The sequence below is a fragment of the Nerophis ophidion genome, linkage group LG01 (genome assembly GCF_033978795.1).
Source record: "Nerophis ophidion isolate RoL-2023_Sa linkage group LG01, RoL_Noph_v1.0, whole genome shotgun sequence".
Lineage (NCBI taxonomy): Eukaryota > Metazoa > Chordata > Actinopteri > Syngnathiformes > Syngnathidae > Nerophis > Nerophis ophidion.
The window spans coordinates 81,482,422-81,508,493 of record NC_084611.1 but is presented as its reverse complement, the minus strand read 5'-3'; the positions used below and the strand labels follow the sequence as shown (position 1 = coordinate 81,508,493).

Genomic DNA, 26,072 nt, shown 5'->3' with positions numbered 1-26,072 from the left:
AGTAGAAAGCCTTTAGCCACACAAACACACGGTGTTTCCTTGTTTAAAATTCCCAGAGGTGAAGCTTTACTATGGATCAGAGCGATCAAGCGAACATGGTTACCGACCATCTGTCAACCTGCAGGTTTCGGTGAGAAAATTGTGGTAAAAAGTCGCCTCTTACCGGCGATCAGCTGAGCTTGCGCCGTCCTTGCAGCTGCCGTCGACTTCCCTCAGAGACTGGCGTCAAGACACCCGTGGACACAGCCCTCCGACTATCAGGTACTATTTAATCTCACTAAAACACTAGCAACACAATAGAAAGATAACGGATTTCCCAGAATTATCCTAGTAAATGTGTCTAAAAACATCTGAATCCGTCCCAAAGCAATTGCCTTTTTTTTAAAAATCGTTATTATTATTATTTTTTCTCTAGTCCTTCGCTATCAATATCATCATCCACAAATCTTTCATCATCGCTCAAATTAATGGGGAAATTGTCGTTTTCTCGGTCCGAATAGCTCTTGCTGCTGGAGGCTCACATTATAAACAATGTGAGGATGTGAGGAGCCCTCACTCTTGTGACGTCATTGTCTGCGACTTCCGGTAAAGGCAAGGCTTTTTTATTAGCGACCAAAAGTTGCGAACTTTATCGTCGATGTTCTCTACTAAATCCTTTCAGCAAAAATATGGCAATATCGCGAAATGATCAAGTATGACACATAGAATGGACCTGCTATCCCCGTTTAAATAAGAAAATCTCATTTCAGTAGGCCTTTAAAATACATGTTTGTGATAATAAATATGATAAGAACATTTGAGCATCAAGCTTGGGTTCAATTACATTAAGTGTGTTTATCTTAAAGGGGAACATTATCACAATTTCAAAAGGGTTAGAAACAATAAATATCAGTTCCCAGTAGCTTGTTTTATTTTTCGAAGTTTTTTTCAAAATTTTACCGGTCCCGGAATATCCCTGAATAAAGCTTTAAAGTGCCTTATTTTCGCTATCTTCGAAACCACTATCCATTTCCCTGTGACGTCATACAGGGCTGCCAATACAAACAACATGGCGGTTACCACAGCAAGATATAGCGATATTAGCTCGGATTCAGACTCGGATTTCAGCGGCTTAAGCGATTCAACAGATTACGCATGTATTGAAACAGATGGTCGGAGTATAGAGGCAGATAGCGAAAACGAAATTGAAGAAGAAATTGAAGATATTGAGCAAATAGCTATTGACGCTATTCGGCCATAGCATGGGTGTACCTAATGAAGTGGCTCATAGCATGGCTGCCTTATTAGCATCGCCGGTAAAATGTGCGGACCAAACGATCAGGACTTTCGCATCTTGTGACACTGGAGCAACTTAAATCCGTTGATTGGTAAGTGTTTGTTTTGCATTAAATGTGGGTATGTAGTTTCAAATGTACATACAGCTAGCGTAAATAGCATGTTAGCATTGATTACCATAGCATGTTAGCATCGATTAGCTGGCAGTCATGCCGTGACCAAATATGTCTGATTAGCACATAAGTCAACAACATCAACAAAAATCACCTTTGTGATTTCGTTGACTTAATCGTTGCAAATGCATTTGCAGGTTATCCATACATCTCTGTGCCATGTCTGTCTTAGCATCGCCGGAAAAATGCGAAGACACTCTGGCAAATTCAATGGGGGTCTGGCGGCAGATTTCTTGCCAGTGGTGCAACTTGAATCCCTCCATGTTAGTGTTGTTACACCCTCCGACAACACACCGACGAGGCATGATGTCTCCAACGTTCCAAAAAATATTCGAAAAAACGGAAAATAACAGAACTGAGACCCAATGTTTACAATGGATTGAAATTGAAAATGGCGGCCGTATTACCTCGGCGACGTCAAATTCTGACGTCATCCCCTCCAGAGCGATAAACAGAAAGGCGTTTAATTCGCCAAAATTCACCCATTTAGAGTTTCGAAATCGGTTAAAAAAATACATGGTCTTTTTTTCTGCAAAATCAAGGTATATATTGACGCTTACATAGGTTTGGTGATAATGTTCCCCTTTAAACATTCCTGCCACTTCATTTTACACATTATAACACTTTTACCAAGATTCTTGCTGCCGAAAACATGCCACCCCTCCACAAGGTTTGGTGGTAGTCCTAGTTGGAGGTTTTAGCGTAATCCTGCTATTTAATGACAAATGAACCCACCGCCGAACTAATCACACTTATGCACAGAATGTGCGGTAAGTATTCTTGGACAGAATTGTAGTCTTTTGGCAGTAAATTCCTTGCAGTAAAACTCATGTCTTTGAAGCGAAAAGGTCATGTTAGAGTCAAGAAAACGGTCCAAAGTGTATTCAGAGGTGAACTCAAGTCAATATTGGGTCAGCATAAAGTGTTATAAAGTGCGATCACACCCAGCAGACAAACAAATGGGAGATGCGTGTAATGCTCGGCTGTCAGTTGTACTGTACATGTTTGCTCACTCCTGCACGCTCCACTATGCTTGCTTTCCCACAGCCTGGAATAGAAGCTGCTCATCATTCCTGTTTTTCAGAATCAGGGGCGGTGGGATGGGGAGTCTAAACAATATGTGGGTCAGTGGGATTGCCAAGAGGAGGATGTTCTTTTCTCTTTTGGGTCAAACGATGAGCGTGTCGTGAAAACTTTACAGGATTGAGGTAATCTGGACAAAGAGTGTTTTTTTTCTCTCCTCTGTGAAAGTTCAAGTTTGAGCCCCCCTCTGGCATCCCCATCTCTCCTCCAGACAGGCTGACTACTGTCGGCCCTCCAGGCATCTTGCATTGTTAACAGCTAATTAGTTTCACAGTCTAATCCCAATTTGATACAGAAGGGATCACCCTGACCTAGATGCCTCCCTACCATATTTGTTACTTGTAATCATAGTTTATTGTACAAATCTGCATTGCATTGTATTGAGGGGTGTTTTTAATACATATTGCAAAATTTTGATGTGTGTCAATCAAAATTGAGCAAAATCAGTATCTGAAATATTAAAGGCCTACTGAAACCCACTACTACCGACCACTCAGTCTGATAATTTATACATCAATGATGAAATCTTAATATTGCAACACATGCCAATACGGCCGGTTTAGTTTACTAAATTACAATTTTAAATTTCTCGCGGAGTTTTCTTGTTGAAAACGTCGCGGAATGACGACGCGTGTTTGAGACATTATTGGTTGGAAGGGACATATTAGCTCAGCACCACTTACGGCTAAAATTCGTCTCTTTTCATTGCATAATTACACAGTAATTTGGACATCTGTATTGCTGAATCTTTTGCAATTTACTCAATTAATAATGGAGACTATAAAGAAGAATGCTGTTGGCGGAAAGCGGTGGATTGCAGCTGTCTTTAGCACCGAAACACAGCCCGTGTTTGTTTGTTGTGAAGCTTTAACACAGAGCGGTCAAGCGAACATGTTTCTCTACATCAACCAGCAGTTTTTGGATGGGAAGATTGTGATATTAAGTCAGCTCTTACTGGAGACTTCAGTGGATTATGGCACCTACTGCAGCAGCTGTCAAAAAATCAGCTGTGATCTTTGCTCATCCATGGCTTCTCTCAGAGACTCTGGCGTTCACCACAGCCATCCGACTTTCAGGTATGACTTTTAGAATCTCACTAAAATACTATTAACACAATAAGCAGATAAGGGATTTTCCAGAATTATCCTAGTGAATGAGTTTAATATCTGAAACGCAACCACTGCCGCCGCTTTTTTTTTTTTGTGCCTCACTCTAACTTTCCTCATCCACGAATCTTTCATCCTTGCTCAAATTAATGGGGAAATCGTCGCTTTCTCGGTCCGAATCGCTCTCGCTGCTGGAGGCTATGATTATAAACAATGTGAGGATCCCTACAACCCGTGACATCACGCGCACATTGTCTCCTACTCCCGGAAAAGACAAGGCTTTTTTATTAGCGACCAAAAGTTGCAAACTTTATCGTCAATGTTCTCTACTAAATCCTTTCAGCAAAAATATGTCAATATCGCGGAATGATCAAGTATGACAAATAGAATGGACCTGCTATCCCCGTTTAAATAAGAAAATCTCATTTCAGTAGGCCTTTAAATACAGATCGCATGTCATAGATTTCATTGTAGTGCAATGAAAACATTGGCCAAAATATTTTTTACATTTTACAGTTTACAAATACCTAAAACTGAATTTAAGGTTGAAAAGGAATGTACATTTACAGTCGTCATGCTTCAATTATTATTATTGTTTAAAGCATATTGTACATATTTTTGGCAAGCTAAATCTAGTCGTATCCATGCTTTATAAGTATCTCAGTGGAGTGTTTGTGTTATTTTCTAATATTATGTTGTGGCGATAGAGCAAGATTTCTGTTTTTGGATTAAGGGAGAACAATGCTCACAACAACATGGCAGCTAATCTTGGCGCTATCTTCACCGCTATTGAAGTGACCAACTTTTAGCAGAACTTCATCTTCAACTCCTGCCTCATCAATAACGCTTCCTTGGCAGGAACACTGTCAAAGGTCGAGACGTGGAACCAGGAACCGGCACGCAGATTAATGTTAACAAGAACCGATTTATTACAGAGACATGATGAACGCAATTGATGTAAACAACATTTTTTCCCCACATTTGACCGGATAAGACTTTGAAAATCCTTGTCAAAGACAGCCTTAACATTCATAGATGTTAAGTGAATGAAAGCAGTATACAGAAAAAAAAAATGTAATGTGAGATTCCCTTTAAGATCGAGATTCATATTTTGGGTTAATTACACAAAAATTAAATTATGTTTTTGGTATGTAGTTAAGGAACAGAACTCTTCCAACTGTCAAAAACTCAAGAGTAAAGTTTGAATAACTAAGGGGTGTTTTACAGTTAAAAGTAAATGTTTCCAATCTTTTTTTAATTTGCAAAACCGATCTAAATGAGAGTCAATTTCACATTCTACAACAAAATGTGCAAGCTCAAATAAATCTGTCCCTACCCTCTCACGTGCTTGAGTCTGTACAGATGTGGATTTCAAAGTTCCTTACGGATACATTTCAAGAAGTGGAGCAATATAATCATAATATACCACTAATGTTTATTTAGAAATACTTGGCTAACATACTGAGGAGTGATTTGACACACCAGGGAATCATGAATTGTATCTGGCTTTACACCAACCACCTTAAAGGCCTACTGAAACCCACTACTACCGACCACGCAGTCTGATAGTTTATATATAAATGATGAAATATTAACATTGCAACACATGTCAATACGGCTGTTTTCGTTTGCTAAATTACAATTTTAAATTTCCCGCGCAGTTTCTTGTTGAAAACGTCGCGGAATGATGACGCAGATGATGACGTGTGTTTGTGACGTTATTGGTTGGAGGGGACATATTAGCCCAGCACCACTTACGGCTAAAAGTCGTCTCTTTTCATCGCATAATTACTGTGTAATTATGCGATGATTCACACTGTGAACCCACACCAAACAAGGTTGACACATTTTGGGAGAACATTCGCACCGTAACACAACATAAACACAACAGAACAAATACCCAGAATCCAATGCAGTCCTAACTTTTCCGGCTACAATAGGGGGCGGGGTAGCGGTTTTTATTGTAGCCCGAAGCGTTAGGGCTGCATGGGATTCTGGGTATTTGTTTTGTTGTGCTTATGTTGTGTTACGGTGTGGATGTTTTCCCCAAATGTGTTTGTCATTCTTGTTTGGTGTGGGTTCACAGTGTGGCACATATTTGTATAAGTGTTAAAGTTGTTTATACGGCCACCCTCGATGTGACCTGTGTGGCTGTTGATCAACTATGTCTTGCAGTCGCTTACTGCGTCTGCAGCGGCTAAATACAACATGTGGCTGGACTGGCACGCCGTTAGTACAGATTGTAGACGACGCTAAAGGCAGTGCCCCCACGGTGTTCCCTTAAAGTTGTTGTTGGAGTGAACGTTGTTGGAGGGACAGCGTGGCGCAGTGGGAAGAGTGGCCGTGCGCAACCCGAGCGTCCCTGGTTCAATTCCCACCTAGTACCAACCTCGTCACGTTTGTTGTGTCCTTGAGCAAGACACTTCACCCTTGCTCCTGATGGGTGCTGGTTAGCGCCTTGCATGGCAGCTCCCTCCATCAGTGTGTGAACGTGTGTGAATGGGTGAATGTGGAAGTAGTGTCAAAGCGCTTTGAGTACCTTGAAGGTAGAAAAGCGCTATACAAGTACAACCCATTTATTTATTTATCATTTAAATTCAGGTGAATGATTACCCCTAGAGGAACACTAAAAATTGGGAGTCTCCCTGAAAAATCTACAGTATGCAAGAATGACGCTGTAAAGCCTCTTTCATATAAAGCTAGCGGGCCGCACCAACATTAAAATTTCCCATCATGGTGCAGGCCGCAAATGAACGTCTCGCGGGCCGCAATTGGCCCGCAGGCCGTGTGTTTGAGACCCCTGCATTACACCAAACTCAGAAAGTGTGTCAGTCAATCACTAGCCAGGCATTAAGACATAGTCCTAAAAATTAGCGATCATCAATCTTCACTATGACGTCACTTTCGTCACTCGATTGACATTCTCCGGACGGACCGAGGATCTTGTGAGATGACGCTGGTTACAGCGAGCTAGGTATTAAGAAAACAACGACTGACAGGAAGGCGAGAAACACTTTTTATCCAACAGACTGTCGCGCCGCACCTGCTCTCAAAACCCTAAAAACCGACCGCACAGTTCTTGTCTTCACAATAAAAGTGCTGCTCTATCCTGCCTGCCCTGACAAAATCAGTCTCAAAAAGCGAGCGCGCACAAGCCGGCAGGCTTCGGAGGCTGCCGTCAATGTATTTCCTGTAAAGTGTATACAAACTAATATGAAAGCTGGACAAAGATGCCAAAAACCAACCACTTTCATGTGGTATTGGACAGAGAGGATGACTTTTTTGTGTGAATTCGAAAATGTGGGCGTTATCAGCACAACTGTGAAACCTGTCTGATTCCAATCAATGCAAGTCATCAGAATCAGGCAATATACCAACTTATATTCTTGTCTTAATGAAAGAAGGGAATCTATATATTATGGTTTGAGTTTATTTCGAACATGCATAAATAATATATGTGTTAAACATGCCTGTATGTTTATTCAACATCTTTAAAATGTTAATAGTAAACGACTGTTTCATAGATAAATAAATATAAGTTATACATATATATATATACACATATAAATAATATATATATATAAATATATTATATGCAACACATATATTATATTTATATATATATTATTTTTATGTGTGTATATAATCTATTATATTCAACAAGGGCAGCACAGCCGCGATGAGGTGGCGACTTGTCCAGGGTGTACACCGCCTTCCGCCCGATTGTAGCTGAGATGAGATAGGCACCATCACCCCCCGCGACCCCAAAGGGAATAACCGGTAGAAAATGGATGGATATATTCAACACTATATTGGCCCTAGTGTGTGAATGTGAGTGTGAATGTTGTCTGTCTATCTGTGTTGGCCCTGCGATGAGGTGGCGACTTGTCCAGGGTGTACCCTGCCTCCCACCCGAATGCAGCTGAGATAGCCTCCAGCAACCCCCACGACCCTGAAAGGGACAAGCGGTAGAAAATGGATGGATGGATATATATGAAGATGAGGTAAATCACCTCGACTTGGTCATTTGAAAAGTAGCCCCTGTTCTAAACAAACAAACTTTACGTAGATCTAAAAAAAATGATGAAATCGATAGGTGTTTTGCATAAAGTTTGTTATTTTATTCATCGTTTTGGTATTTTGACATTATATTTGCTTAAAATATCCACATATATTGCAATGGTATTTGGGGTGCTACTTGTCAATCATATCTTAAAAGGGACATTTAAAACACTTAAACACGGTTTAGCTCGGTTGGTAGAGTGGCCGTGCCAGCAACTTGAGGGTTGCAGGTTCGATTCCCACTTCTGCCATCCTAGTCACTGCCGTTGTGTCCTTGGGCAAGACACTTTACCCACCTGCTCCCAGTGCCACCCACACTGGTTTGAATGTAACTTAGATATTGGGTTTCACTATGTAAAGCGCTTTGAGTCACTAGAGAAAAAGCGCTATATAAATATAATTCACTTCACTTCACTTCCTTGTGGTCTATGTAATGGTGGTTCTTTGGTAAAAATATTGCATTGGTTATTTTTTCCGTTTTCAAGCTGCTCTCCGACTTTCTTCAGGATGCGGGGTTTTATGGATGGTCTTATTTATGTGCCTCCACTTTGACTGTGTGTTCTCCCCGTCAGCCACGTTGTAGTGTTTAGCGCTTCCATGTGGAGCCTACTGACAAAAAAAGGTTTGAACTTTTCGCAACTTTGTATTAGAAGTGGTAACAGCAAAGGATGCATGTACATGTATGAGCTAGTCTGCCCCACAGCTCTCTTGGAGGAAGTAAAAAGGAAGGCAAGGTTTTTTTAAAATAAATATCTCTGCGGTGCCTCCATGTTTTGATTTCAAATTTTTCATAACTTGTGTAGATACCAAATATACAACAGCAGGTACCAATAGGTAAGAAAAGTTGGTTTTGCATAATAGGGCCCTTTGTGTGTGTACAAATAAATAACAGGGTCTCTGCAGGTTTTAACATGTCAGATGTAAGACTTTAAGACCATAATGAATTACATTTAAAATCATTTCACATCCATACAGACAAAAAATTGAAATGAGACATCCAGAATGAATTGTATACAAAATAATAAACTGCTCTTTTACAATGGAAAACCAAACGGTTAAACTAACAAAATACAACGGAAGCCTCTGTATTGTAAACTTAATCGAGATAATATTGGCAAAAATCTCTGCTAAAGCTAAATGGGTAACTTTTGAAGTGTTTTCAGCTGTCAGAATTGAGCAAACGGATTAAAACATCTACAGTGCTACTGTCTGTACAAAGTTGTGAAACATAGGGTGTGCAGACAGATTGTCTAAAAAAAAAAAGAACGCGATTAAGGATTGCAAGCCTCAAATATGGCTTCACTGGAATCTGCAGCAAACAGACAGTTAACCAACATGCTAATTACCAGACAAACTAACTTTGTCCGGTAACAACATATTAGTATGGGGACAACCATGCACCCCTAATATATATATATATATATATAATAAACGGTAGAAAATGGATGGAAGGATATATATACATACATACATGTATATATATATATGTGTATATATATATATATATATATATATATATATATATATATAGAGGGCTTCACGGTGGCAGAGGGGTTAGTGCGTCTGCCTCACAATACAGAGGTCCTGCAGTCCTGGGTTCAATCCCAGGCTCGGGATCTTTCTGTGTGGAGTTTGCATGTTCTCCCCGTGAATGCGTGGGTTCCTTCGGGTACTCCGGCTTCCTCCCACTTCCAAAGACATGCACCTGGGGATAGGTTGATTGGCAACACTAAATTGGCCCTAGTGTGTGAATGTGAGTGTGAATGTTGTCTGCCTATCTGTGTTGGCGACTTGTCCAGGGTGTACCACGTTTCCGCCCCATTGTAGCTGAGATAGGCGCCAGCGCACCCCGCAACCCCAAAAGGGAATAAGCGGTAGAAAATGGATGGATGGATATATATATATATATATATATACATACATACATGTTTATATACATATACATACATATACAGTATATACAAACACACATATATATATATATATATATATATATATATATATACGTGCATGTACTGTATATATACATACACATATATATATGTATGTATATATATACATACATATATATATTAAATAATTAAATAAATAAATATATATATTAAATATATTAAATATTAAATACTCCTCTCTGAGCTGGAACCTTATCGTGGTAGAGGAGTTTGCGTGTCCCAATGATCCTAGGAGCTATGTTGTCCGGGGGCATAAAGCCCCCTGGTAGGGTCTCCCAAGGCAAACAGGTTCTAGGTGAGGGATCAGACAAAGAGCAGCTCGAAGACCTTTATGAAGAAGAAACATCATGGACCCAGATTTCCTCGCCCGGACGCGGGTCACCGGGGCCCCCCTCTGGAGCCAGGCCCGGAGGTGGGGCACGATGGCGAGCGCCTGGTGGCCGGGCCTGTTCCCATGGGGCCCGGCCGGGCACAGCCCGAAGAGGCAACGTGGGTCACCCCTCCAATGGGCTCACCACCCATAGCAGGGGCCATAGAGGTCGGGTGCATTGTGAGCTGGGCGACAGCCGAAGGCAGGGCACTTGGCGGTCCGATCCTCGGCTACAGAAGCTAGCTCTTGGGACGTGGAATGTCACGTCACTGGGGGGAAAAGAGCCTGAGCTAGTGCGCGAAGTCGAGAAATTCCGGCTGGATATAGTCGGACTCACTTCGACGCACAGCAAGGGCTCTTGAACCACTTCTCTCGAGAGGGATTGGACCCTCTTCCACTCTGGCGTTGCCGGCAGTGAGAGGCGACGGGCTGGGGTGGCAATTCTTGTTTCCCCCCGGCTCAAAGCCTGTACGTTGGAGTTCAACCCGGTGGACGAAAGGGTAGCCTCCCTCCGCCTTCGGGTGGGGGGACGGGTCCTGACTGTTGTTTGTGCTTATGCACCAAACAGCAGTTCAGAGTACCCACCCTTTTTGGGAACGCTCGAGGGAGTACTGGAAAGTGCTCCCCCGGGTGATTCCCTTGTCCTACTGGGAGACTTCAACGCTCACGTTGGCAACGACAGTGAAACCTGGAGAGGCGTGATTGGGAAGAATGGCCGCCCGGATCTGAACCCGAGTGGTGTTTTGTTATTGGACTTTTGTGCTCGTCACAGTTTGTCCATAACAAACACCATGTTCAAACATAAGGGTGTCCATATGTGCACTTGGCACCAGGACACCCTAGGCCGCAGTTCCATGATCGACTTTGTAGTTGTGTCATCGGATTTGCGGCCTCATGTTATGGACACTCGGGTGAAGAGAGGGGCGGAGCTTTCTACCGATCACCACCTGGTGGTGAGTTGGCTGCGATGGTGGGGGAGGATGCCGGACAGACCTGGGAGGCCCAAACGCATTGTGAGGGTCTGCTGGGAACGTCTGGCAGAGTCTCCTGTCAGACAAAGTTTCAATTCCCACCTCCGGAAGAACTTTGAACATGTCACGAGGGAGGTGCTGGACATTGAGTCCGAGTGGACCATGTTCCACACCTCTATTGTCGAGGCGGCAGATCGGAGCTGTGGCCGCAAGGTAGTTGGTGCCTGTCGGGGCGGCAATCCTAAAACCCCTTGGTGGACACCAGCGGTGAGGGATGCCGTCAAGCTGAAGAAGGAGTCCTATCGGGTCCTTTTGGCTCATAGGACTCCGGAGGCAGTGGACAGGTACCGACAGGCCAAGCGGTGTGCAGCTTCAGCGGTCGCGGAGGCAAAAAATCAGACATGGGAAGAGTTCGGGGAAGCCATGGAAAACGACTTCCGGACGGCTTCGAAGCGATTCTGGACCACCGTCCGCCGCCTCAGGAAGGGGAAGCAGTGCACTATCAACACCGTGTATGGTGCGGATGGTGTTCTGCTGACCTCGACTGCGGATATTGTGGATAGGTGGAAGGAATACTTCGAAGACCTCCTCAATCCCACCAACACGTCTTCCTATGAGGAAGCAGTGCCTGGGGAATCTGTGGTGGACTCTCCTATTTCTGGGGCTGAGGTCGCTGAGGTAGTTAAAAAGCTCCTCGGTGGCAAGGCCCCAGGGGTGGACGAGATCCGCCCGGAGTTCCTTAAGGCTCTGGATGCTGTGGGGCTGTCTTGGTTGACAAGACTTTGCAGCATCGCGTGGACATCGGGGGCGGTACCTCTGGATTGGCAGACCGGGGTGGTGGTTCCTCTCTTTAAGAAGGGGGACCGGAGGGTGTGTTCCAACTATCGTGGGATCACACTCCTCAGCCTTCCCGGTAAGGTTTATTCAGGTGTACTGGAGAGGAGGCTACGTCGGATAGTCGAACCTCGGATTCAGGAGGAACAGTGTGGTTTTCGTCCTGATCGTGGAACTGTGGACCAGCTCTATACTCTCGGCAGGGTTCTTGAGGGTGCATGGGAGTTTGCCCAACCAGTCTACATGTGCTTTGTGGACTTGGAGAAGGCATTCGACTGTGTCCCTCGGGAAGTCCTGTGGGGAGTGCTCAGAGAGTATGGGGTATCGGACTGTCTTATTGTGGCGGTCCGTTCCCTGTATGATCAGTGCCAGAGCTTGGTCCGCATTGCCGGCAGTAAGTCGAACACATTTCCAGTGAGGGTTGGACTCCGCCAAGGCTGTCCTTTGTCACCCATTCTGTTCATAACTTTTATGGACAGAATTTCTAGGCGCAATCAAGGCGTTGAGGGGTTCCGGTTTGGTAACCGCAGGATTAGGTCTCTGCTTTTTGCAGATGATGTGGTCCTGATGGCTTCATCTGACCGGGATCTTCAGCTCTCGCTGGATCGGTTCGCAGCCGAGTGTGAAGCGACTGGAATGAGAATCAGCACCTCCAAGTCCGAGTCCATGGTTCTCGCCCGGAAAAGGGTGGAGTGCCATCTCCGGGTTGGGGAGGAGACCCTGCCCCAAGTGGAGGAGTTCAAGTACCTAGGAGTCTTGTTCACGAGTGAGGGAAGAGTGGATCGTGAGATCGACAGGCGGATCGGTGCAGCGTCTTCAGTAATGCGGACGTTGTACCGGTCCGTTGTGGTGAAGAAGGAGCTGAGCCGGAAGGCAAAGCTCTCAATTTACCGGTCGATCTACGTTCCCATCCTCACCTATGGTCATGAGCTTTGGGTCATGACCGAAAGGATAAGATCACGGGTACAAGCGGCCGAAATGAGTTTCCTCCGCCGTGTGGCGGGGCACTCCCTTAGAGATAGGGTGAGAAGCTCTGCCATCCGGGAGGAACTCAAAGTAAAGCCGCTGCTCCTTCACATCGAGAGGAGCCAGATGAGGTGGTTCGGGCATCTGGTCAGGATGCCACCCGAACGCCTCCCTAGGGAGGTGTTTAGGGCACGTCCAACCGGTAGGAGGCCACGGGGAAGACCCAGGACACGTTGGGAAGACTATGTCTCCCGGCTGGCCTGGGAACGCCTCGGGATCCCCCGGGAAGAGCTAGACGAAGTGGCTGGGGAGAGGGAAGTCTGGGTTTCCCTGCTTAGGCTGTTGCCCCCGCGACCCGACCTCGGATAAGCGGAAGATGATGGATGGATGGATGGATGGATATATATTAAATACATATATACATACATTCACATACGTGTGTGTGTATATATATATATATATATATATATATATATGTATAGTAAAGACTTTCCATTTACAGTAATTTCACTGTATAAACAACAACCGTAGATTTTAGGGTAAAATACAGGCAGCTGACAGAATTGATAAAAAACAAACTGTGCGAGTTTCTTCAATTTACAGTAATATGCTGTAAAAAATATATCAATTTTATCTTAAAATATTTTTCTTAGAAAGTATGTTTTATATAATATTGTTGCAATATTGGACATTATAAAGTTCAAAAAGGTATTCAATTTCACGCAGTACATATATATTATTCTTTCATGGTAAAAATTAATACATTTAGTAAGAAAATATAAGGTACTTAATTGACGCATTTTAATTCCAGGCATGTGTTCTCGACCAACACCAACCGACCAACAACCGTTAAAACACCTTTTTCTGGCTTTGCATCATCAATTACCATAAAAGTATAAAACTGCATATTTTCCTCGCAGTGACCAACTAATAAACTTCATCCACATCTGCACAAATTACTTGGAGAACAAGTATTTCCCCCCACTGTGTCTGAGTTTGGCAACACAACAATAGCAGCATGTGTTGGCGGAATATAAGCTCTTGTTGTCGAAGCATTTTTGTGGCGTTTACATTTTTGAAAGCCATACTTAATATTTTCTTCTTTTTTTTTTGCAAGAAAAACAAACAAACGTGACTTTATGCTTTAAGCTTGTTAGCGTGCATGTGTCGCAAATGCTACAGTGCTGACCCTAATTAGTGCAATATGTGTTGGCGCCAAAAGACCCTCTGTGTGTGTGTTTATTGGATAGGGGGGCGGGGGGGGGGGATGCAGGCACGTGCGAGGGACCACGCGTGTGTGGGGGAGGCTGGGTGGGTTCGTGGGTGGGTTCTCAGTGTCGTCCCTAATAAAAAGGGCTGATCAGATCCAACATGAGAGAGCGTCAAGATGATCAACTTGTTCGCGTTCCTGGTGGAGAAGCTCTCCCTCCTCTGCAACCTCAAAGTCTTCTTCGAGGCCAAGTCCGTGCAGGGGCCCGACCGACCCACGCAGCGTGGACCTCCGCTGCGCAGGGGGGACCTGCTGGAGGTGCCCAGGACTCTCTTCACGCACTTCGGCATCTACCTGGGCGACAACAAGGTGGCGCACCTCATCCCGGATATCCTCCCCATGCTCACGCAAGACCGCCGGCTCCTCCGCTCCGTGGTGACCAACAAGCGGCTGATCGTGGGCTGCGTGTACAAGTGCGCCTCGGTGCGAGTGGACACGCTGGAGGACTTCGCGTACGGCTCGCGCATCCTGGTGAACCGCATGGACGGCGGCGCGGCGGCGAAGGCGCTGCCCGGGGAGGAGGTGGCGCGCAGGGCGGAGGCGCTGGTGGGCAGTGTGCCTTACAGTCTGCTGTGGAACAACTGTGAACACTTTGTCACCCACTGCAGATATGCACGCGCGGCCAGCAGGCAAACCGAGCAGGTAGAGTCACAACATTAGGCACACATCATACCATACTTGCCAACCTTGAGACCTCCGATTTCGGGACGTGGGGGGGGGGGGGGGAGGAGTATATTTACAGCTAGAGTCACCAAGTCAAGTATTTCAAATACAGTGGGGCAAAAAAGTATTTAGTCAGCCACTAGGTGTGGCGAGATTATCCTCTGCATTTGACCCATCACCCTCACCCCCTGGGAGGTGAGGGGAGCAGTGAGCAGCAGCAATGGCCACGCCTGGGAATAATTTTTGGTGATTCAACCCCCAATTCCAACCTTTGATGCTGAGTGCCAAACAGGGAGGAGATGGGTGCCATTTTCTTTATAGTCTAGACCAGGGGTCGGCAACCTTTACCACTCAAAGAGCCATTTTGACCCGTTTCACAAAGTAAAGAAAACAATGGGAGCCACACAACTCTTTTGAAATTTATAATGAAATAATACTGCATACAGAGTTTTTTTTTGCTTTGTGCTATGTATAAACCAGGGGTCTCAGACACGCGGCCCGCACTTTAATATCAAAACTTAATGTTAGTGCGACCAACAAGTTTTATATGAATGCCGCTTGACAGCGTCACACCTACCAACCCTCCCAATTTTTCCGGGAGACTCCCGAATTTCAGAGTAATTATTCTCTGTAATGTACGCTGGTGTTCACCCAATGAACATTTGAGGGCTACATTATACACCCAGCTACCACCAGCCGAGTCATACCAAAGACTATATAAATGGGACCCATTACCTCCCTGCTTGGTACTCAGCATTAAGGGTTGGAATTGGGGGTTAAATCACCATAAATGATTCCCGGGCGTGGCACCGCTGCTGCTTACTGCTCCCCTTACCTCCCAGGGGGTGATCAAGGGTGATGGGTCAAATGCAGAGAATAACTTCGCCACATCTAGTATGTGTGTGACAATAATTGGTACTTTAACTTTATAACTTGTTCCATTGGTTTGTACTAAAAAATATTTTTAGGTTAACTATTGAAGTTGTAATGTTATTAATGTGTTATTATTCATATCCACCTTGTCAAAACCTCCCTTTTGTCTATTATATTTTTATGTTATTAATGTGTTATTACTCATAACCAATCCTGCAGCACTTCTTCAAAATCTCCCCAGACATGTCCCTAACATTTTGGTCTAACTATTATAATTGTTTTGTTACGTTATCAACGTGTCAAATTCTCCCCAACTTGTCCCAGACTTTTGTGCTGCATTTATTTGTCTCGCTGTTATAGTTTTTATGTTATGGAGCTGGTTATAAATAATGCCTTGTTAATAGTATAAAAACTACATATTTTATTGACATTTTTATAGCACAAACATAGCAAAAACGTTTGGGACAAGTTTGGGGAGATTTTGACAAAGTGTAGGGGCTGTTATGAATAATAATATGTTAATAACATAAAAACTACAATAAAAAAGGTTGGAGCGCAAACTATTACAGGTGTAGCACAAACAATGGGGACAATTTTGGGGTGATTTTGAAAAAGTGAGGGTGTGGGTATGCATAATAACATGTTAATAACATAGAAACTACAGTATAATAGTTAGACCACAAAAAATAATTCTGAAGAAGAAAAAAACAGATAACATACATTACACTAAACTAAAATAATTTCAAATGGAAACTTTCTGGCCTTAAGAAACACAAAAATAAATCAACAATATTCATTGTTGTAGTCAGTAACCTTTTCATTATTAGATCAAGCAGAGTATAACAATTATGGAATCACTTAATTCTGAGTTTAAAATTATGCAAATATCATGTACATTTTCATTTCTCAGCTAACGCCTGCAACAGATTAAATATATTCATTAGTCTGCAGTTAAAAAGAAGTGTTCACACCTTGGAGAGCTGCTGCACCAGGTGAATTGACATGAATCATGGCTCCGACACGAGAGATGTCAATTGAAACAAAAGAGGATTATCAAACTTCTTCAAGAAGGTACATTTATCACATTATGTCGCAAAAGATGTTGATTGTTCACAGTCAGTTGTGTCTAAAATCTGGACCAAGTACACACATCATGAGGAAGTGGTAAAAGACAAACATACTGGTTGACCAAGAAAAAAAACAAAGCATCAAGACAGAAAACTTCAAGCAATATGTCTTGAAAACAGAAAATGAAGAACACATGGGAAACAGGAGTCCCCATCTATGACCGAACTTTAAGAAAGCGCCTAAAGGAGATGGGATTTAAATACAGAAAAGCTCAACAAAAACATCATTAACATATGAACATAAGTAACGAGGTTAAAATGGGTTAAGGCATAGCAATGGTGGACTATGGATGACTGGATGAAAGTCATATTCAGTGATGAATCGCGAATCTGCATTGAGCAAGTTGATGATGCTGGAACTTATGTTTGGTCCCATTCCAATTAGATTTATAAAGACGACTGCCTGAAGAAAACATGCACATTTCTACAGTCATTGATGATATGGAACTGCATGTCTACAATAAATGCACAAGTTTATTTCGACATTTTGGACACTTTACTGATTCCATCAATGGAAATTATGTTTGGGGAGGATGACATTATTTTCTATGTGATAAAACATCTTCCCATAGAGAACAAACTGTAAAAAAAACGTCCTTGGAAAAAAGATACACAAGGTCAATACCAGGGCTTGCAAATAGTCCTGATCTCAATCCAATGTTAAATGTGTGGTGGAAATTGAAGACAATGATTCATTACAACAGCAATCAGAGGAAGTTGGAGCAAGACTGATAAAGAGTTTTGTATGTCACTTGTAAAGTCCATGCCTCAGAGATTGCAAGCTGGTATAAAAGCCAGAGGTGGTGCAACAAAGTACTAGTGGTGTGTTGGAGTGATTTATTTGGTTTGTTTATTTATTATGATTCAATAATTTTTAAATCAGAATTAAGTACTTTCATTTTTTTTACTGTGCTTGATCTAAAACAGAAACTGTTGCTGACTACCACCTTTCATAGTCTGTAGTTATTTTAATGGTTGTTAAAGCCAGGAAGTTGTCAGTTCATGAAATGACTATAGTTTTGTGTCATGTCGAAAATAAACACCTGACGGACTAGTGATTACAAAAAAAATGTAAGGGTTGTAGTAATGTATATTATGAAAGTATATCAAATGTATATATTTGAGAGAAAAATTAACTTTGCAAAAATAAAGTAAAAAATAATCCCACAAAAACGTGAACAGTGTTACCTCAGCAGTGCTGATCTTTCGGCAGGTATACGTTTATGTTTGTAGTATGAATATTATTACAACTGTATTCTAGTAACATTCAAACTTTATTGCTGTATTACGATTTTCTTTTCATTGGTAGGTTCAGACTCTTAATCATATGTTTTGACGATTTCCTCCTTGAAATGTTCCAGTTATCGTCTTTATTTGTGTATAATAATGACTTTAATCTTGTATTATTACATCAATCTGAAAAATAATACTTTATTCTTACAACATGTTTTCTTTTTAACAACATGACAGCTTTTATCATATATAATGAATGTTATTATTGTTGTAGTACAATTCAGTTTTTTAAACATTTTTTCAACCTATTAATTTTATTCACAAATAAAACAAATGTATTCCTGTAATTTTCCAACTTTTTTTTGTAGGAATAAGACTTACATTCCAACCTATTGTGAGACTCCAATTTTTGACATTACTCTCCAAGTAGAACGACTTTCTTATAGAACGTTTTACGTAACCTTCCATCATTCTTCCTGTAAAATTACGTTACTCTCAAAAAATCCAGACATCCTTTTTAAATATCATGACTTACTTCTTTTAACCGTAAAATCGTATTCAGCAAATATATATTCGCAACATTCGGATTTAGTTTTTGCAACATTCCGACTTTCTCTTTGTGCCAGCAAAATGTAATTCTTGCAATATTATATATACAGTATTTGTAGTTTTTCAGTTTTATTTACAAAAATAAAAAATGTATGCATCCAACATTACTTTATTCTTGTATTAATCTGATTTTCTAACTGTAGTATGAACTGTTTTAATGGTAAATTATGAATTAAATGTGAATACTATTTCATTTCTATGATGACTCACCCCCATTATTGTAGTTTTTTTTTTTTTTTAGTTTTTTTTTCAAATACCACTTCGACAACACTTGGCTCTCCCAATACCACCATAGTGACCAAAATACAGTAGCGTAGTTGGCCTAAGTATTCATTAAAAAACAAGGCAGAGGTTTATTTAACAATATTTTTGGCCACTGTAACATTACACACAGTTTGAACAGTAACACTCGGTTTGATATTTAATTAAGTGGTTCTTTGGCATACCACCAGATGAAGCCAGCCTACACAACAGTTTGAGAATCCCTGCAGTGATAGATAGATAGATAGATAGTACTTTATTGATTCTTTCAGGAAAATTAAAATTCCAGCAGCAATGTACAGAGTTGAGATCAATTTATCCATCCATCATCTTCCGCTTATCCGAGGTCGGATAAGGTCGAAGTAAAAAAAATGGTGGTTTAAATGGAAACAAAATAGAGAAATATTACAATAAGGGAAATAAACAATATGATTTGAAATATTTGTAATTCAAGTAAAAATGTCCCAAAACTATACTATGCTATTGTTGTATTTGTTGCCATGGTATTGCTATGTGATAAATAACTTGCTATTTCCACCCCTTCTAGTTCTGCGAGTACCTGAAATCACTCATCAGAGACCAGCGCAGCATCTTGGTCACTGGAATGCTCGGCATCGTCTCCATTGTCTTTTTCGGCATGGCTCCTTCCACGACGTTACCCACAATCCTTATTCCCTTCACTCTGTGGATGGCAGGATGATTTAAAGTACTCTGACTGAAAACATGTCGCTTACTATGTTTATAGTTTGCTATGTGCCTTGTAGTTTGTCTAAACTTGAAGTTAGTGCATCATCTAACACAGTTTCTAACGATATTTCTTGCTGTAATGACAATAACTGGCTTATTTCTTCAGCATTATAGTGAATATTTTTTTAGTTGTGTACAATATTGCGATGTAAATAATAAAAGTGTTATTTTTACCTGTCTGTCTTGTCCTAAATAATTGGAAACACTCACAAATATTACTAAAAAATGCTGAATAACCATTAGAAGTCTCCCAACAAAAGCAGTTTATCTGATGGCTCAATATCGCTGACCTTTTCGCAATATAAGGATTTTCCAGCCGTTCCTAATGAGGACCCTTGACCTTAATACCTTGGAAATTAGGCCTGAATCTTGCATTCCAGGTACCCTGGAAAGTTCTTAGAGAAAGCTCCTTTATTTGAGTCATACCGAGATGTTGAAAAATATAAATCTAAGCCGACTAACTTCCCCGGCACCAGCCCACGTCCCTCATAAACAAAAGGCGTAGGTGTCGAGCTTGTCGCCGCACATCGCCCGGCGTCATGTTCCTCTTCCAGCTCCTCAACTTTTTCTTCAGCACCTCCAAAAAGGAGGACTCCTCCAAGTATGACCTCTCCCTCTACAAGCGCGGGGACCTGCTGGAGGTTCCCCGCACCTTGTTCACCCACTTCGGCATCTACTTGGGCGACAACCGCGTGGCCCACCTCATCCCGGATATCCTGCCCGTCATCTCCAGGAACAAGTCGGCCATCGCCAAGATGGTCACCAACAACCGGCTTCTGATGGGGGTCATCGCCAAGGTGGCCAGCGTGAGGGTGGACTCGGTGGTGGACTTTGCATACGGCTCGAAGATCTTGGTCAACCACATGGACAAGGTGTGCAGCCAGCCCCCGCTGGATGGGGACGAGGTGGCCAGGAGGGCGGAGAAGCTGCTGGGCTCAGTCACCTACAGCTTGCTGTGGTACAACTGTGAACACTATGTCATGTACTGCAGATACGGCATGGCCATCAGCTACCAGACATACCAGGTACTTTAAAGACCACACATCCTCTATTACTACAGTACTTCCGCCAAGTGGTCACATTGCAGCGTTATCGTTTGTAATAGTCTTTGACGAAACCAACGTACATACTTTTGTAAACATACTGTGGTAGAGGTCTTTAACAAACCCAATGAACAAACCTTTTGTGAACACTAAAGACCATTCAGTTTTGGACCACCTTAACATACAGTGTTGTAACTATTTAAAGGTCGTAATGTAAACTTTTTGTAAACAATATAAAATCTTAAATCAACTTATTTTTCCTTTTTAGAAAGATCAAAGCCAATTTACAATCTTCAGCAAACAGTAGGCATTTTGACTATTTAGGACTCTGGGACGGAGAAAATTTAGAGATCAATGAACCTTGCGTACGTGTTTTCGCAAACAGATGGGAGCAGAGGTGTCCAAACTTTTCCCACTGAGGGTCGCCTTCAGAAAAAATGGAATGATGCTGGGGGCTTCTTTGGTATTTTGTACATTAAACGCGCAGCACATACCTCACTGACATTAAATTAATTAATAACATATTAATCCAGTAAAGGTCAATAAAAAACAAGCTCAGGGTCAAAAGTTTCCCTGGGGCCGCACTTTGGATACACCTGGATTAGAGTGTTTATTGAATCTAATATACATATTTTCTTAAACATCAAGGACAATTTCCAGCAACAGCACATTTTTAACAAATTAAGTGTTTGACAAACCTTGAGTGCTTCATTGTAATCAAATTAGAGTCAACAAATCTATTGTACGTTACTTTGACAAAAGTAACACACATTTTGGTAAAACATTGCTGACGATAAGTGTACTTTTTTTGTGAAAGGTTTGTTGAAAACTAAACCTAACATGCGTAACCATGAAAGGCTTCAGTGAACCTGACAAACTTTTTTTTGTAAACCCATCCATTTTCTACCGCTTATTCCCTTTCGGGGTCGCGGGGGGCACTGGCGCCTATCTCAGTTACAATCGGGCGGAAGGCGGGGTACACCCTGGACAAGTCGCCGCCTCATCGTGGAAGACAATTTAGAGTGTGCGACAGACCTAACATGTTTTCGTTAACATTGGAACAAACCTAACGTATGTCTTCTGGTAAAACATTAGAGAATATAGTCTTTAGGGATCACAACTTGTTTTAGTAAACATTAAAAGCAGTCTAGGTGTTCAATGATTGTAACCTGTTTACGTAAACATTAAAAGCAATTTAAGTCTTTCGTGATCAGAAATTGTTTTCGTGAGCATAAAAAGCAGTTTAAGTGTTCTATAATAATAACTTTTTACGAGAACATTATAAGCAGTTTAAGTCTTCGGTGATCTAACCTCTTTTTGTAAACAATAAAAGCAGTAACGAGTTAATGCAAACCTTAATCGCAGTTGAAGTCTAAGGATTGTAAAATGTTTTTGTAAATATTAAATACAGTTTAAATGTTCTGTACAATGATCACAACGTGTTTATGTAAACATTAAGAGCAGTTTAAGTTTTCAGTGATCATAACATCTTTTCGGAACCAATAAAAGCAGTTTAAGTGTTCAATGATCATAACATGTTTTCATACACATTAAAATCAGTTCAAGTGTTCAATGATCGAAACGGGTTTTCGTAAACATTGAAAGCAATTTAAGTCTTCAATGATCGCAACGTGTACACATAAACCTTAAAAACAATTTAAATCTTTAGTGATTGGTTTAAGTATTCAGCAATTGAACGTGTTTTTGAAAAATGAGTTTCAATGTTCGTTATCGAATACATATTTTTTTGCAAACACTGATGGATTTTAGGTCTTTAGTGAACCAAAAAAACGTTTATAAAAAAACATCAAAGACAATTTAGTCTTCAAGGTAAATTTTGATCATTTTTAACTACAAGTAACATTTGTTTTTTCAATTAAAGGCTTGAATTTTTTCTCAATTGATCCGAAAACAGATGAGATGATGTTTTTATTCCTGTGTACACACAGGAAATAACATTAAAAAGCTAAATAATCCCAGCCTTAAGAGTCTGTATCAGGCTACCTGTGGGGTGTTAGGAGGGGGAGGAGTGAGCCGGCCTGGCACACGCCGCATGGCGCCTCGAGAGTAGGAGCACGAGGTCCACGAGGGATTTCACATGCAAAAGACAGAAAGGTCAAAGCTTGGTGTACGTGTGGCGACTGAAAATCCGTGGGTTGTTTTCAAGCATCAGGTGTGAAAAACAGATTATCGGCGGGTCCTGGATGTATCGAAGTTGTTAGTCTAAATATTTTTAAGCCAGCCAGACAAACTCTCTTCTGTAGCGACAAGCGGAGGAGTCTCTAAATGTAGCAAGTGGCGCCCTCTGGAGCTTCCCCCCTTCACACGGTTGACTAACAAACTCTTCTCCCCTCGTGTCCTCTCTGTAGTTCTGCACAACAGTTCGCAAGATCGTGTGCAGCCGAATGAGCTCGTACTTGACGGCGCTGTGCGGCGCGGCGGCCTTGCTGTGTTTGGGCTGTGCGACGCCGCTGACGGTTTTGTCCACTCTGCTGGTGTCGTTCACCATCTGGATGGCAGCCTAGTGCAGCCCACAGGAATAAAGACTTTGGTGTCATCGAAGATGTTGGCAGCGTTTTGTACTACTACACTATTTCCCATTCTCATTTTGTATGCTACCCAACCCTTCTTAGTCTGTCTTCATCTCAGCAGCCTCAATAAAAGTCACATTTTAGGTTAATAATATATACTTTTTTTCTTTAAAAAGTTATTTTTTGGAAAAATGCACTTATTTTATGCTTTCATTTCCCTCAATTGCCAGTTTTTGGAACATTTTTATGTGGTTTGTCTTCTTATTATTCCCTTTTGTCTAAGTTGCCATTTTTGTCCTTGGACATTTCTTAATTGGCTTGAATGGCCTTACTGGTAGGGAACTATAGCGCCACCTGTTGGTCTTTGTGATGTCTGAGGGCGATTCATTGGATAATGCTGGTCCATTAAAACTGTATTTCTACTGAAACTGTTTTGAATAAAACTTAGCTTTTTATTTGTGGAGGGTTTTTTTTTGTATAATTTTTAACCGCTGACATCTTTATGCAACTTGGATATCAAGATACACACGGGCAAGGCCTTCAGTGATGTCCGACTTCAATGATTACCTCTCAAAATACCATCATTTATGTGCCCAAACGACCATTGCTGGATAAATACTATACAGGAACACATTTACTACTGGGCATTGTACAAAACGGGTTATTTTTAAGGCGTTTTTAAAAATCAATAAACCCGCAACAGCAATTAAAACATACCTTATGTGGTACTGTCATAATTAAAATTGCAAAGAACATTTTAAACCTGAAAAAAATTAAGAAATAAAATATCTGAACCCACACTTCATTGACAGCTGAGCTAGCTTCCGGATTTGGCCGAGATGATCTCACAAGAAGTAGTTTCTCTTTAAATATCCTTCTTGAAAATGGCCTTGCAAATATATGTGTTGTCTTGTCTGATCATAAAAGATGCAGACAAGGCGTGTTGGCTGAATTCCTAAATTTTACGGCGGGGTTTGTATATCGTAGCGTCCCGGAAGAGTTGGTGCTGCAAGGGGGACTGGGTATTTTTTCTGTTGTGTTTATGTTGTGTTACGGTGCGGAGGTTCTCCCGGGAGGGGCACTGAAATTCGGCAGTCTCCCGGGAAAATCGGGAGGATTGGCAAGTATGCTTCACAGGGGCTCATCCAAAACATCCTGCCCGCCATGTCTACATTAAACAACCTAAAACGGGGCTACTGCGCATGCTCTTTACTACTGTGGCATCCTGGGTAATGGAGTTCTTATGTTACCTGGCTCATAACATCACTATATATCTGCCTTACGCCATCCAGAAGAATTTACTGACAACGCATGATCTGATTGGCTATCGCAACTGTCTGTCACTGTATGTCCCCGTCCAAGTGTTCGCATTGCTGAATCTGAAGGCCTGTGGCAGATTTGGTACAGTATGGTAACATAAGATAGCTAAATTCTGATTGGATAAAAACTCTATAAACTATAAAACAACAGCGCTGGAAAGAGCCCAATGAAGAGAATATGAATACTTTTAGATATTTAGCGAAAGTAAATAAAAAAATACTTTTATTTTTAGATATGATTATGATTGCTGGTTATGTTAGGCCAGCAGAGAGGGCCTTGCTGGCTCTAACGGCATACCACTCATATAATAGAACCCATCTGAACCAACATTTTAGCTCATAAGCATATAAAAGATAATAAAATTAAGGAATAAAGCTGCAGATTTTCATCGTGACATTGATTGTTGAGATTGGGTTGTTGTTGCTAGACAGATTAGCCACATTTGGCCCGCTAAAGCTTTTCATTTGGCCCGCCGAACATCACCCAAATAGGCATTTTAAGCAAGGTTGCTCATGTTTGGAGTACTCCCGCCACCCCGCAGGGGGAAACAGCGAGGCAAATATGTCACAATGAAGCAGCAGTGGGGAGAGAAGAAGACTACTCGTTTAACCCTGAACAAAAATATAAGTTAATCACAAAAATTGGACTTTAAACAACGACTGGACAACAAAATTATGAATAATCTGGACCGAGCAAGTGCTTGAATCATTGTTTCCTGTCAGACCTTTTAAGCGACGGACGCAGTGTTCTAGACAAGCAGCGATATTTATAGAAATCCACCAGTGTAAGCTTAATCACAAAATGTGTTCAGATCACTGTAAGTAAATATCAAGCATGAAGATATTTAGTTTGAGTTGTATATGAATTGCTGACTTTGTTATGTCTTTTGTATTTGTGGTGGTGTTATTTGTCTGAGAGTAAATCTGGGCGATCAGAGCAAAATTTATACATGTAGTGCTAAATTTGACCAGTAGAGGGCAATAACGCTACATTTAGGTTTAATTGTGATGAGTCACATTCATCCATCCATCCATTTTCTACCACTTGTCCGTTTTGGGGTCGCAGGGGGTGCTGGAGCCTATCTCAGCTGCATTCGGACGGAAGGCGGGGTACATGAATTGATTAACGTGGACCCCGACTTAAACAAGTTGAAAAACTTATTTGGGTGTTACCATTTAGTGGTCAATTGTATGGAATATGTACAGAACTATACTATCTACTAACAAAAGTTTCAATCAATCAATCAAAAAACCTTGGACAAGTTGCCACCTGATCAGAGGGCCAACATTCATGTTTGATGTAAATGTTATCTTTTTTACTTCTATGTGCGTAAACATCTGTAGTTTATTGTGTCAATTATTAACACTAAACTTTATATTTTATTCATGTAAAATACACAATGGATGCGATACTTTTATAGTGTTAATTTTATTTGAATATTTTCAGTCTTACAATCCTAAATAACGGAAGAAGTGTAAAGAAAAAAAGTGAGAGGGAAGATAATTAAAAAGAAGGAAAACCAATCCCAACAAAATGTCTGGAGCTTCTGTTTCTTCACACTGTTAACTATCTGCACACGTTGGAAACTAGTAGTGATTGGCAG

At 41.6% G+C, this 26,072-nt stretch overlaps 2 protein-coding genes across 2 annotated transcripts; both read left to right on the top strand.

Moving 5' to 3' along the window:
• The first annotated feature begins 14,141 nt into the window (after positions 1-14,141).
• lrata (lecithin retinol acyltransferase a) lies at positions 14,142-19,748 on the top strand. Its single transcript, XM_061913108.1, has 2 exons — positions 14,142-14,704; positions 19,376-19,748. The coding sequence occupies exons 1-2, from the start codon at positions 14,180-14,182 to the stop codon at positions 19,526-19,528; spliced, it is 678 nt and encodes a 225-aa protein (XP_061769092.1). The 5' UTR covers positions 14,142-14,179; the 3' UTR covers positions 19,529-19,748.
• Positions 19,749-20,061: 313 nt separating this feature from the next.
• Positions 20,062-23,572, top strand: si:dkey-30k22.5 (lecithin retinol acyltransferase family protein). Its single transcript, XM_061883365.1, has 2 exons — positions 20,062-20,600; positions 22,988-23,572. The coding sequence occupies exons 1-2, from the start codon at positions 20,115-20,117 to the stop codon at positions 23,141-23,143; spliced, it is 642 nt and encodes a 213-aa protein (XP_061739349.1). The 5' UTR covers positions 20,062-20,114; the 3' UTR covers positions 23,144-23,572.
• Positions 23,573-26,072: the final 2,500 nt, after the last annotated feature.

Bases quoted from the DNA above. Each gene is read 5' to 3' on its own strand.
- lrata (XM_061913108.1), top strand. From the start codon at position 14,180: ATGATCAACTTGTTCGCGTTCCTGGTGGAGAAGCTCTCCCTCCTCTGC. The intron at 14,705-19,375 runs GTAGAGTCACAA...CACCCCTTCTAG, and splicing joins CCAGCAGGCAAACCGAGCAG to TTCTGCGAGTACCTGAAATC.
- si:dkey-30k22.5 (XM_061883365.1), top strand. From the start codon at position 20,115: ATGTTCCTCTTCCAGCTCCTCAACTTTTTCTTCAGCACCTCCAAAAAG. The intron at 20,601-22,987 runs GTACTTTAAAGA...TCCTCTCTGTAG, and splicing joins TCAGCTACCAGACATACCAG to TTCTGCACAACAGTTCGCAA.